This window comes from Xenia sp. Carnegie-2017, unplaced genomic scaffold (assembly GCF_021976095.1).
Source record: "Xenia sp. Carnegie-2017 unplaced genomic scaffold, XeniaSp_v1 HiC_scaffold_19, whole genome shotgun sequence".
In the NCBI taxonomy this organism is placed as follows: domain Eukaryota; kingdom Metazoa; phylum Cnidaria; class Anthozoa; order Malacalcyonacea; family Xeniidae; genus Xenia; species Xenia sp. Carnegie-2017.
Genome location: NW_025813481.1, coordinates 9,399,966 through 9,411,592, shown reverse-complemented (window position 1 = coordinate 9,411,592; position 11,627 = coordinate 9,399,966). Strand labels below are relative to the sequence as shown.

The 11,627-nt window shown below is 33.7% G+C and overlaps 4 protein-coding genes and 2 long non-coding RNA genes across 11 annotated transcripts; 3 read left to right on the top strand and 3 right to left on the bottom strand.

The window, feature by feature from the left end:
* The first annotated feature begins 227 nt into the window (after window positions 1-227).
* LOC124439155 lies at window positions 228-459 on the top strand. The gene is made up of 2 exons (XR_006946291.1): window positions 228-271; window positions 430-459. It is a non-coding gene; the product is annotated as an uncharacterized LOC124439155 (long non-coding RNA).
* Window positions 460-501: 42 nt separating this feature from the next.
* On the top strand, window positions 502-1,460 carry LOC124439154. Of its 2 annotated transcripts, XR_006946290.1 has the most exons (5): window positions 502-578; window positions 658-786; window positions 877-968; window positions 1,119-1,356; window positions 1,424-1,460. XR_006946290.1 is itself a non-coding variant. In XM_046989383.1 (4 exons), the coding sequence occupies exons 1-4, from the start codon at window positions 551-553 to the stop codon at window positions 1,293-1,295; spliced, it is 426 nt and encodes a 141-aa protein (XP_046845339.1). In that variant the 5' UTR covers window positions 502-550; the 3' UTR covers window positions 1,296-1,460. The 2 variants fall into 2 exon arrangements, 1 of the variants encoding a protein (XP_046845339.1); XM_046989383.1 differs by having other exon boundaries at window positions 1,119-1,460.
* Window positions 1,461-1,596: 136 nt separating this feature from the next.
* LOC124438920 (ubiquitin-like-specific protease ESD4) lies at window positions 1,597-4,306 on the top strand. The gene is made up of 12 exons (XM_046989115.1): window positions 1,597-1,717; window positions 1,787-1,937; window positions 2,041-2,113; window positions 2,244-2,317; window positions 2,587-2,613; window positions 2,703-2,801; window positions 2,898-2,987; window positions 3,095-3,202; window positions 3,287-3,388; window positions 3,503-3,578; window positions 3,656-3,727; window positions 3,807-4,306. Exons 4-12 carry the CDS (start codon window positions 2,268-2,270, stop codon window positions 3,894-3,896), a joined length of 714 nt encoding a protein of 237 aa, XP_046845071.1. The 5' UTR covers window positions 1,597-1,717; window positions 1,787-1,937; window positions 2,041-2,113; window positions 2,244-2,267; the 3' UTR covers window positions 3,897-4,306.
* Window positions 3,939-4,559, bottom strand: LOC124438921. The gene is made up of 2 exons (XR_006946217.1): window positions 4,482-4,559; window positions 3,939-4,370 (listed from the first exon to the last, which is right to left on the bottom strand). It is a non-coding gene; the product is annotated as an uncharacterized LOC124438921 (long non-coding RNA).
* A 303-nt stretch (window positions 4,560-4,862) lies between these two features.
* LOC124439416 lies at window positions 4,863-7,956 on the bottom strand. The gene is made up of 9 exons (XM_046989640.1): window positions 7,875-7,956; window positions 7,390-7,454; window positions 6,820-7,021; window positions 6,514-6,699; window positions 6,312-6,447; window positions 6,085-6,204; window positions 5,927-5,989; window positions 5,553-5,658; window positions 4,863-5,465 (listed from the first exon to the last, which is right to left on the bottom strand). The coding sequence occupies exons 1-9, from the start codon at window positions 7,939-7,941 to the stop codon at window positions 4,863-4,865; spliced, it is 1,548 nt and encodes a 515-aa protein (XP_046845596.1). The 5' UTR covers window positions 7,942-7,956.
* Window positions 7,957-8,045: 89 nt separating this feature from the next.
* On the bottom strand, window positions 8,046-9,602 carry LOC124439056. 5 transcript variants are annotated; one of them, XR_006946257.1, is made up of 7 exons: window positions 9,515-9,602; window positions 9,327-9,402; window positions 9,044-9,103; window positions 8,900-8,965; window positions 8,642-8,719; window positions 8,294-8,416; window positions 8,046-8,185 (listed from the first exon to the last, which is right to left on the bottom strand). XR_006946257.1 is itself a non-coding variant. In XM_046989264.1 (6 exons), the coding sequence occupies exons 1-6, from the start codon at window positions 9,414-9,416 to the stop codon at window positions 8,181-8,183; spliced, it is 468 nt and encodes a 155-aa protein (XP_046845220.1). In that variant the 5' UTR covers window positions 9,417-9,504; the 3' UTR covers window positions 8,046-8,180. The 5 variants fall into 5 exon arrangements, 4 of the variants coding, with proteins under 4 accessions (XP_046845220.1, XP_046845221.1, XP_046845218.1 ...); XM_046989264.1 differs by lacking the exon at window positions 9,515-9,602 and having other exon boundaries at window positions 8,257-8,416; window positions 8,891-8,965; window positions 9,327-9,504; XM_046989265.1 differs by lacking the exon at window positions 9,515-9,602 and having other exon boundaries at window positions 8,257-8,416; window positions 9,327-9,503.
* Window positions 9,603-11,627: the final 2,025 nt, after the last annotated feature.

The following is an 11,627-nucleotide window of genomic DNA, read 5'->3' as shown; positions in this document are numbered from 1 at the left end:
GTCTGGTAAAGCGCGTAAGTTTTCTTTATATTTTTATTTTATATTTTTTATGTAATTTTATGATTTTAGATTGATCAAGTGTCCCAGACTAATCGAATCGGTCCTCTTGTTTTATTATATTTGGATGGGCACGGAAATGTTGGAACAAGCAGGTTATTGATTTTTGAGTTCACTACTTGAACATGCATATGTTTAACTGTATTAAAATAAACCCATTCTGTGTTGTAGTCCTGGATTGCGCGAAGATGTGTTGGACGTTGCCAGCCATATAGTATGCAAATATATTGAAAATGATTTGGGGTCTTCAAGAACGTCATCTGATTAATACTGTTACTGTTTTTAATTCTCTGATATTTAAAATAAGCATCACTGTTATATATATATGATCATTTGACATATACAATTGTGAAGTTTAAAATATCTATATAGCATACAATGAAAACGTATTGAAGTCGAAAAGAGTTCGACCTGATTTAATCGACCCTGAAGCTTTTGATGAAATAAGAAGAGAAAATGGTCGTGTGAAGAACTCAGAAACCTCGTGCTTAATATGGTTCTTCCTTCATTAGCATTTTCAGGCACAAACATGTTTCATTTTTAAATAAGTTTCATGTTTGTAAAACATAAGCAGAGACAAATATTTCTATACTGCTACAGGGTCTAAGGGAGGAAACAAATGGCCTGTAGCCCGAATTAAAAATTTTTGGTCCAAAGCAGAACAACCATCTTTTTGGCCGTTACACATACTGTTTTGTTCACCATCAGCAAGAAAAGAGATTCCACTAGGTTTAATTAATGATTTATTTATGTCTTTATTTTATGTCTATTTATTTATGTTTTCTAGACCATGTTTAAAATTGATTGCAATTCTTCCAGATGGCAACAACGATAAGAAAATTTTCAGGAAAGTTCTCAACAAGGCAGAACTAACCGAAATCGTCCTTTCCTATTGGAATTACATTACAGACGTAAGATAATACTTTGAATAATCAAATGTAAAAAATGTAAAAAAAGAAAATAAATTGTCCTAAAAAGAATACGTCAATTGTATTTTTACGATACGTTCTCCACACTTTATGTGATTATTACACATCCTATTAATAAATTGATGTGTACAGTTTAATGAAGAAAACATCGAAGAAGAGTACCAAGACATGGAAAAAGAAACTGATATAGAGGAAATAAACGAGGAGAAAGCAGATGAGTTCAAACAAGAAAAGAAGCATGAAGATATCGACAAAGAAGAAATTCGAGATGAAGATATGGACTACGAGCAACACAGAGAAATATCTTAAAGAAGAAGGAAACGAAGAAGACGAAATGGGACCAGAGGAACATTTCATGATGCAAGAAAAGGAATGAGATTAATATTTAGATATCTTTTTCTTCACCATCAAATCTTATGTGCAATTTCTGAGTTTAGACCGAAAGCACAGACTTAAATATCAAAGATATGTATGAAAAGGTAAATTTGAGTTTTCACATGACGAAAGTTAAGATCTATATGTATCAAGATAAACAATACGCAATTAATATAGTAATTTACTTCTCAGGAAGACTTTGCAAAGTGTTTTCATACGACAGTGGATCTTTTAGGGGAAATATGTGGTATAGTTTCTGGATTCAGGATGGCAAAAATGAGCTACAATTATGAAATTTGTCAGGAATTGTTGCAATCCGCCGAAAGTCATCATCAACCTGTAACTCATGCATTAAGGTTCACATTTAAAGTTTATACTTAATTATTTTAAAACATTTTACTTGTGATTACGTATTTATTTTATAGATCGAGTAAGATGGAAGCGATGGGTTTGCCTCAAGGCTATGATGCCAGTGAGCCAGGAAATATCTTTGAGGCGCTTAGTACGGATCCTGACAGGTTGAAACTTGATGCCTTCCTGTACGGAATTTCCCATCAACATCATTTAGCACTAGAGGTGACTTTTGCTCTGCCTAAAAAATTTACCTAATAATACATTATTTCACATATAGATTTATCCTTAATAATTCAAATGAACTGAGATTTGATTATTATTATAGCGCACCAGACAAACGAATACGGAAACTGCAGGCAAGAAAATTGTATCTGAAATTCACAATTTCCTGGAAGAAGGTATTATCGAATAACCTAATTAATCGTACACACCATTTAATTCTACGGTTTTAAATTGAATAAAGTGATCATAAGCTTAATTTTGATACAACATGCCTTTCTGATAAAAGCTCAATTAACTTTTTCATAGATGTTGACTTGAAAGATACACTTCATGTGTATTGCTGGGGCACTTAGTGCATCGTTGGAGGTGTGGTGTCCTAAGTACGAGGTTTTCAAATATATCTACCGTGTGTTTGCCAAGCTATGCAAGTAGTAGGCAGTGTGGCTTTTACTCTTTGTAAAATAAAGAAGGACCTGTTTGCATTCTTGGAGCCAAAATGGGAAAACGACAAACTCGACACCCAACGCAGCATAAAAGTTTAAATTACAGGTTTTTTCCCAACATTTCTTACCAAATAAAAATCTGAGTGATTCTAAACTTTTTGTGCCATACGTATATTAAGATGTTTGTATTTTTTATTTTTCTCTAGGAGAACTTGGAATGGAGAAAATGAGAGGTTTTTTGTTTTAAAACATATTTTAGACACGTATAAAGAAAATAAGAATGACTCCTTTCATTCTTGACACGTTTTCATTTTGATTCCAGAGTTGCTTGTTTCGATGGTATAAGCATTTACAAAAGAGATTTGAATACACTAAATGATAACAGTTGGGTATGCGACACCATCGTAGACGTTCTGTTAAGGTACTACTCGAAAATCTAGGCGTAGCTGAAATAAAGGACGAAAGTCACTCTAAATGCATGGCTAATGTGTCAAAACATTTACATTCTTATTTATAGGTACTACTGTAAATTAGCAGAAAAAAGAAATGCAAAATTTTTCGCATTTAGCAATTTTTTTCAACAGAAACTGTTAATAGATGGACCTCTGTATGTATTTTAAGTAGCAAATTTCGGTAAAATATTCAAAACTTTCAACATTATCAAACTACTCATAAATCGTATAAATAAACATCGCTGTATTTCCTACTTTTTAGAGGAGAAAGACCGCTGAGATTATCAGGATGTTTCATTTCAAGAGTGGGGATGTTCACACCTGAAGAAATGAATAAATATGAATGTGTGCTAGTGCCAATATGTGACATGTAAGGGTGGAAGCACTAAATTTTTACTGTTTCGTGATGCAAAGGCCAACCTGAGCCAACTCCATGTTCATTTAAAAAATATAGGCTGCATTGGTGGCTCATTGCATACAATGTTAGAGCAGGCAAACTCTATGTTTTATGCAGTATGGGGTGGCAAAAAAGAGAAGTTGCATCCAGTATACGAAGGTATATGACGTACATAACAATTTACTTGAAGAATGAAGTGTATCATGTATCTAACATGTTGACAAAGTGAATGTTTCTAGCACGTCTACACAAATCATTTTTCTTTTGAAAAAGATATTTTCAGCATGTGAGGCAAGAGCAAAGATGGCCAGAAGACATTGCTTCAATTTCCCAACCTATATATGCCGACGTAAGTACTTATCATTTACAATGGCAACAGATCACACTTAAATTGTCACAAAGGGATAACTTAACTATTGACGACAGGTGATACAACAAGCAAATGGTTATGACTGTGGCATATTCGTGACAGAATTTGCGAGAAGAATAACAGAGGGGGTAAAGTTGAGAAAAGATATCATGATTCTTAATCACTTTGTTTACTCTGTTCATATAAACATAGTGTTCTTTTTGATAGGGAGAAGTTGGTCCTGGATTACATGCCGATATCCATGTAAATAGTAAAAGACCATACCTTAAAAAACTGATTCGAAGCTTTGCCATTTAGCGAAGCAATTTGTAATGAAGCAGAATTTAAGTTTAAAGCTGGTGCATATGAATAACATTCTTATATTTATAACAAGTGATGTAAATAATTTTTTTACAAGTAACGACGTTACATGTAATTGTTACTTTTGCAGAAACTATATGGGTAACTATGAAGTAATATTTTGTAGAGATAAAACTATTCATAAAAACAAGTTTAAATTTTTCGAAAAACGAAACTATAACGCGTTACTAATGAATAACGCGACTAAGAGTGAGAAAATAGTGTTTATAGGCTATTTCTCTCTCAGGATTGTATTTAACAATGCGTAACATATTCCTGTGCCAAATATGAAGTTTTGTAAAAAGAAAAAAGTTATCGTATTCCATGTAAGAAACCATGGAGGCTTAATACACGAATTGCACTGTTCAGCAGCTTGACTATTGTACATATTGAGCGTGGGATACAATTTCATGTTATATCCTTCGCAGCATCCTACACATAAAGGACAGTTATAAATCAACAAATTTTGTGAGAACATAAAAACGGCCATTTTTGGATCAATAAGTTCGCTTCAAGTAAAATAGGAAGAGTATGGCAGTTTACCTGAATGATTTTTCCAATGAAACTTATCAACAACAAATTTTGTTTTCTTAAAAAATGCTGGATCTCGGTTCAAACAATTTGCAATCTGCAGGCATTATCGTAAATGACCAACTCTGGCGCTAAAGAAATAAAAATACATATCATCAGGCATTTCGGTTATGTTACTGAACTGAAAACTCTGTCAGGCGACTAAACCGTCACGCAATCTGTCCGATTCACTGATAATACTCTGTTTGTAGCACCATAAAAGGTACACACATACGTAACTTACCATCAGGAAAACGTGTTCGTAAAATGGTAAATGGGATATTTGGTGATTCGTGATCCCTGATTATTTCGAATCCATAACATATACCTGGAAACAAAAACGAAGGCGCAATGTCACTTACTGCAATAGTAAAACAAATTTTCGTTGGAGCCGTTCATCATGTAAATACCGTGGGGACAAAGAATACAAAATATTCCAGGGATCAAAGTGCCATGCTTTTTCTTGGGTCTAGTGACTTTGGCACAATCTTCCTGCTGTGTCTTCCTATTGTCAAGAACATAATTCCCTCGTTGAACCAGTTCTGGCAGACAAGGTAGATATCCATGGGAAGAATTTTGAGACACCGCAGGTAAGTTGTGTGGCAAACGCCACTGACCGTCCTTGACCTCGAACGGACTTATCGCCTTTTGTACCAATTCCTTTAGCAGCGGTTGAATAGTAATAGGAATTTCTTCGCTAGTCTCAATGACGTTAAACAGTAGGGGCACTTCTTCATGAAGAAGTTTTAAATCAGTCGAAGGATTGTCTTTTGGATTGGCTCCATCAGACATCCTTATCAAGAGGTTCAAAACTTCTTCTTTGGGGGGCACAATTGCGCATACTGGTTTGTCAGAAGCCAATGATGCCAATAACCTACTGCACGAGTTTGGACAACTAGTGATAAATCCTTGTTTCTCTAACCATTCAAGTAGAGTCCTAAGCCCCTTTGAAGATATCTATAAATACGAGAAATTGTAGTATAAAATGAGCTCTGGAGTGGTCATACAAAATTTTGTACTCGTGGGGTAATAAATTCTTCTTACTTCAGATTTTAATTCTTGAAATTCGTCCCAACTTAGCTTTGAATCACTGTACTTCTTCAATAAAGCTCGCACATTTCTCCTGTTGATGAAATTGCGCATTTCAAACCTAGTATTGGACAAAAGAAAACAGGTTGTTATTTTTATAACTATAAGCTATATACAAAAACAAAGTGAGAGAAGTCACCATCATGCATAAAATGCTTTCTGATACGTAGATGAACACTCGTATTTACTAATTAGCAGACCTGTATATACTATATATTACAGATAAACTTCAAAAATACTTATCTTCCATCTAGCAATCCAGTATCAGACTCTCTTAAATTATTTGGTGAAAGTTTTCTGTATTCCAAGAGTTGTTCCATCCACACCACCTTTGGGGAATTCTTCCACATAATTCACAAAATAACACATTGTCAAAATCAATATCAAGCAACCTTAATAAGAGAAAATTCAATAACTTAATAAAACAAGCGATCACTATCTCAATGGAATATTCATATTTTACAGCTGAAAATGAAATGATGCTTACCGTATCGTGGCAATGATAGCGAGACGAAACTTGGCGTAAGTTATTTCCTTTGGGAAATTAAAATTACCCGAAGACACTTGCCTTTGTACATACGCAACATAATATTTGTACATAGGTAAACTGAACAAGAATAAAAAAGAAAAAACATTCAAAAGAGATAGGGCGAGAAAATAAATAATGGACAAACGTAGCTACTGATGCTTAGGCAAATTTTCATTAAAAAGTACCTCGACGTTATGAAAAGCCGAATGTAATCTTTTAGAACAGCATGAGATATTGCATATGATCCAAACCATACAATCCTGTTTTCAATGCCATCATAATGCTTTTTCGTAGCACAAGAGGAGCAAGGTCTACAATACACTAAATAATTTATTTAAGTCATATAATTATGAAGCAAAGCGTAACCTATAACAAATCAGAACTTACCCTTCACATCATGGATTGAATAAAAGTACGCAACTGAACACAAGTCTACGTACAACCATTCATCTTGAATAGAACATTTATCCCACTCTGCACCACAAGAACAAATACCACTTTCAGATGGAGCCAAAATTTTATGACCATTTTTTTCAGGAAGATCAGTAAAATCGCTTGCATCATTCTCATTCCCTAAAATAATTAAATTGTAATATTTACAAAATGCTAGAAAGTGCTAAATACCATACCGATAAAGGAAATAGTATATGTAAAGCTAAAAGGATGTTCACCATTGCAGATTATCTTGCATACCTGTTTCAAATAAAGAAACCTTTTCTTTGCTAAGTGTAGCCAATTCAAAATAGTCTCGCATCTCTGGTGTAATTCCAAAGGAAAAGTTAAAAAGTGCCAATGGAGAATCCATTTCATCCTCTTCAACGATTTGCATGGCTTTTGCAAGGGTTGTCACATGAATGCAATGATATGAGGAACAGCTGCAACATTTTAGCTCGGGCTGGGGCGTATTTAATAATTATGATTAATTATGACTTCACAAAATCCTTAGAAAGTGCATAATATATATATCAGGTAACGAAGCAAATGGTGAATATGACTTTTATTTGTATCATACATTTAGTTTATATCACTTAATGTATGTACTGTAGGTATGTATTAATGTATGTATTTGAGTATGAATGTAAACTCTCAATAGTCATAAATAAATTCAATTTTGCCCTGTTGGTTATCACCTCAATAGCTTTATAGAAGCTCCTGAACTTAGGCACAGGATGTATGGTGTAACAAATTGTGGGGTATTAGAAGGTTGAGAAACTATACGGTGTTTGTGTACAAAAAAGTTATTTTCACATAACAAAAATATACTTCTTCAGGTTGCATCTCATGGTAGGAATGATCACTGAAAACAGACTGCATCATGGATGTGGATTCTGCATTCATAAAAGAAATTGGATGAGATAAATATGTTGTGTAAATAATCATTCACAAGTTTTAACAATATTTTTGCTTGTAAAGCTGTGCTGGTTAACGTCCACATGTAATAAGAACAATGTTGAACAAGGGTCTTGTAAAAACACAGAAGGATGACTTCACAAGTGTTTGAAATGTACAATAAACTGATATTTAAGGATGAAGACATTTCCTCCCATACTACATGAAGAACTTTACATTGAAAAAAGAAGCCAAATACAAATTTGAGACATTCACTTCATGCAATGTCAGATTAATATGTAACAAGTTCTCACATCTTTGACAAGGGTCTTGAAACAAATAGTATGTAAGTGTAAGTCAAAATTTGGTGAAGCTGTTCAGACACCTTATATCCTGAAAGAGTAACACACAACACTAACTTTTTTCAATAAAATCTTTGGCTTCAATACCAAACTTTCTATCATACACTACCAGATATTTTTCCATTGCTAATATGTGTATGCAACTGGGATATGGTATATCTGACAAGTACAAAATGTTGTTTGGCCTGTTTTAATAATTTCATTTCAGTAACATCTATTTTACATACCTTTTGAGGATCTAATTGTATATTATTAGGTAGGGCTTCAACAAATTGCTTTCTATTTGCATCACATGAGCAGCACAATATCCAACCGTAGCCATCAAGCAATAGGTGGGGATATCGATGAACAAATACAAATGAATTATGCTGAAGAAAAATACATGCAGATTATAGCACCAAAAAGAGTATTGAGTAATATCATTTAGTTGGGTATATACCCAACATTGAAATTATGGAAATAAAATTTGACATCACCATAATTGTTCTTTTGTTTGCATTATAATCATGAACAACAAAGGATTGCTGACGTGATACATTTGATGCAAAGTCAAACTGTAACAATAGCCCAGTATAGTGGCCAGTGGGTGACAAATGACTCTAAAAGAGCAAGTACACAGTAATTATTAATGTTCACTGTTTCAAAAATATCTATTGTAATATATTTTTATGTTTGTTGAGCACATTTCTACGAGATGTTAATAAAGTTTTGCTACACAGTGTCTCATGCATAAGCAATCAACAAGCATATTGTCAATTTATAACACATTAAAAACATGACTAGTGGTAAACAGTATAAAGTATAACTGTATAAGTGAGAACTACTTGACTATGTTGACATGGTTGTTTAGATTCCTCTGTAATAATAGAGATAGATTGCTTGGTAAAAATATCTTCAGAATCCTACAAATAAAGACCATTATTTAATTTAAAATGTGTACAGACTTTTAATAAGTGTTGAAATAATGCATGCCTTCTTTAAATTACTTCAAAATTTTTAGTTTTTCTAGTGAAAGCAGTCCTACATATAACCATTTCCAATGACTTTTCATGAGAAACAATATCAATATGTACATTAAAAACCTGTGTTTTGGTGGTTAACTCTTGGTGCTTGTCATAATTTTCAGCAATATCTTCACTTTGTTCATTCTACATATAAATGAAAAAAAAACCATAAACATAGCGTATTTTTATATCTACATAGTTTTACAATATATGTAAACTTACCAAATCCCCAAATTCATTTACTTGTTCAAAAAATTGAGATTCATATGACACACTGCTATTCTATTAACATATATGACATATATGACATTGTGATTAAAGGATGTAGAGAATCTAGACTTGAAATTGGAAAATGTGCTCAGAATAATTGTTTTCCTTACCCAACATTGTGGGCATAAATAAATTTGTACACATACTTTTGTTAATATAACTGTGGTAATAAATATAAATTAATATGAAATTGTGCAACCAGAAACAATAAAAAGAACACTTTAAAAATTCCTACCGCATCATCTTTTTGTGTGTTTCCTTTCCTCTCCACGTTATTGTAAAAGAAGTCATTTGAGCGTCTGAATTTCTTCCTGAATTGATACATTTTGCAAGTGTACCCAAAAAATAATACCCCGATTTATAAAAACCAGTACTGCACGTGTTCTTGGATTGACAAAGTTATCCTAGAATTAGTCTAAGTACCATTCTCCCAGCCAGACTTCTCCGATAGATATTTAAAAAAGTACTAAGCATAGTACTGAGTGACTGAGCCCTGTTCACAAAAAGAATTTCCAGTATTTCATATTTTACTTGCGTTGTGATTATATTTACTTGTGTTGTGACTATATTTACTTGCGTTGTGATTATTTTACTTGCGTTGTGATTATATTTACTTGTGTTGTGACTATATTTAATTGTGTTGTGACTTTATTTACTTGCGTTGTGATTATTTTACTTGTGTTGTGATTTTATTTACTTGCGTTGTGACTTTATTTACTTGCGTTGTGATTATTTTATTTGTGTTGTGATTACATTTACTTGTGTTGTGACTTTTTTTAAGTGATGGCCCTTATGGGCCACCGTACGTTTCCCCTCCAGGTCTTCTAGAACTCAATGGGTTTGGTTTGACATGATCTAACAACGCCAGCGGTGAAATAATAGTCCAGTTCAATGGTCGGTCAGTGTACAGTCCTTCCTCCGCGAAGCTGGAGTGGCAAGAGATCAATCAAACCATGTCTATGACTTCATGACATTTGAACGAGAACGATTTTTTCTTTGCATGTTTGATGCATGCGAGACTTTGCATACAGTGATATGTAGCTTAAAAAATGGCGTATTCTCTATTTAAAGTAAGGTTTACATAAAGAAGAGCGCCATGACCGCTCCAACGTCTGCAGGAGAACGGCTCATTGACTATTTCGTTGTTTGCGGACTTGACAATGTGTCCGGCTTGGAACCCGACCAGCTATTAGGTATGATACTTTACGACGGTTTTTCTCTAAAACGGTCGAAGTTAGAGTCATTTTAACACGTGTGTGTGTGTGATAATCTTATTTAACATTTGAAATGAGAATGCTACTTTGTAGTTATTGTATAGAAAACGTATCGCTGCCGACCAAAAATTGTCAACATGTTGAAATGTGCGACTTGAACAGCTGTGCACATAGATTGACGAGTTTACGTATTTCCGTATACAAATTCTTGTAATCAAAGTTCATTACAGTTTTGTTTAATGACTGACTAATCATTCGAGAGGTTTTTATTTCAATTTAAACTTACCCCTTCAAAGCAACAATTTATTGCGTTTTGACACGCGATGTTTATCGTATCTTTTACTTGCTTAGGCTAAGATTATGAATTCATGATAAAGATCGCGCTCTTTGATGCGACGTTTGCTCGCTGCGACTTCGTGCTGACATTCACAAATGCGCGAATGAAAGTCTTTTATACAATTTTTGTTTACGAAGGGTTGTTAATTAACAAATGGTGTTTGTTGTTGGTTGCATGGATTGTGAAATTTGATGGTGATTTTTTGCATGTTGTGTCGATCTCATATTACTGTTGTTTCATTATTACCATTTGTAATATGTGAAGGTTGAAGATGTTAAGTTTACATTTTATGTATTCCAAGATTATTATGTGCAAGCTATTTATATCAGATTGTGTTCGACAACAGCCAATTCAATTTCAAGATGCATTGGTTGCCAAGCACTCTTCACAGTTTGACAGCACGATGTTCCATATAATGGTTTAGGTAAAGGCTAAGGTTAGGGTTGGGAGCTATGGTCAAAGTTAGGCTTACAATTAAATTAGGGGTTGAATAGGGGCTGAGTTGTTTGGACCAAGTTATTGAATACAGTTGAATACAGTAATTGACTACTTTCAGGTTATTACAGTGGCTGTTTTGAGATCCAAGCTGTTGAAGTTATTGTAGTCATTGAAGTTGTTGTACTCATTTTTTTTTACATCTTATATGTAAAATATTATAACATTTAATTTCTCCTTCATACTTGATGTAGTTGCTTTGTTTAAAGCATATATGATTTTTGCCAATTTTTTGTGTTGACAGGTGTGGTTATTTGAGATTTTTTGTTTTGACAATTGGATGCATTAAGTATTCTCATTGGAAATTGACTGTTAAAATATTCTGACTGTTGGGACTCTTATTCATTTATTTGATGATACAAGTTTTGCCTACATAATTTAATTCAATTACCTTCATCATCATCATCATCAGCCGTTCACGCCACTGCTGGCAGATGGCCTCCACAACTTCTTCCACTCGATTCGGTCTTTAGCTCTCCTCATCCAGGTC

Bases quoted from the DNA above. Each gene is read 5' to 3' on its own strand.
- LOC124439154 (XM_046989383.1), top strand. From the start codon at position 551: ATGGTTCTTCCTTCATTAGCATTTTCAG. The intron at 579-657 runs GCACAAACATGT...ATACTGCTACAG, and splicing joins TCCTTCATTAGCATTTTCAG to GGTCTAAGGGAGGAAACAAA. The intron at 787-876 runs GTTTAATTAATG...CAATTCTTCCAG, and splicing joins AAGAAAAGAGATTCCACTAG to ATGGCAACAACGATAAGAAA.
- LOC124438920 (XM_046989115.1), top strand. From the start codon at position 2,268: ATGTGTATTGCTGGGGCACTTAGTGCATCGTTGGAGGTGTGGTGTCCT. The intron at 2,614-2,702 runs GTTTTTTGTTTT...TTTTGATTCCAG, and splicing joins TGGAATGGAGAAAATGAGAG to AGTTGCTTGTTTCGATGGTA. The intron at 2,988-3,094 runs GTATGTATTTTA...CCTACTTTTTAG, and splicing joins CTGTTAATAGATGGACCTCT to AGGAGAAAGACCGCTGAGAT.
- LOC124439416 (XM_046989640.1), bottom strand. From the start codon at position 7,941: ATGGAAAAATATCTGGTAGTGTATGATAGAAAGTTTGGTATTGAAGCC. The intron at 6,700-6,819 runs GTATGCAAGATA...TAATTATTTTAG, and splicing joins GGTTTCTTTATTTGAAACAG to GGAATGAGAATGATGCAAGC. The intron at 6,205-6,311 runs GTACTTTTTAAT...ATTCTTGTTCAG, and splicing joins CGGCTTTTCATAACGTCGAG to TTTACCTATGTACAAATATT.
- LOC124439056 (XM_046989262.1), bottom strand. From the start codon at position 9,416: ATGTATCAATTCAGGAAGAAATTCAGACGCTCAAATGACTTCTTTTAC. The intron at 8,720-8,890 runs GTACATATTGAT...CTTTATTTGTAG, and splicing joins CCAAAACACAGGTTTTTAAT to GATTCTGAAGATATTTTTAC. The intron at 8,417-8,641 runs GTAGTTCTCACT...TTGCTCTTTTAG, and splicing joins AACCATGTCAACATAGTCAA to AGTCATTTGTCACCCACTGG.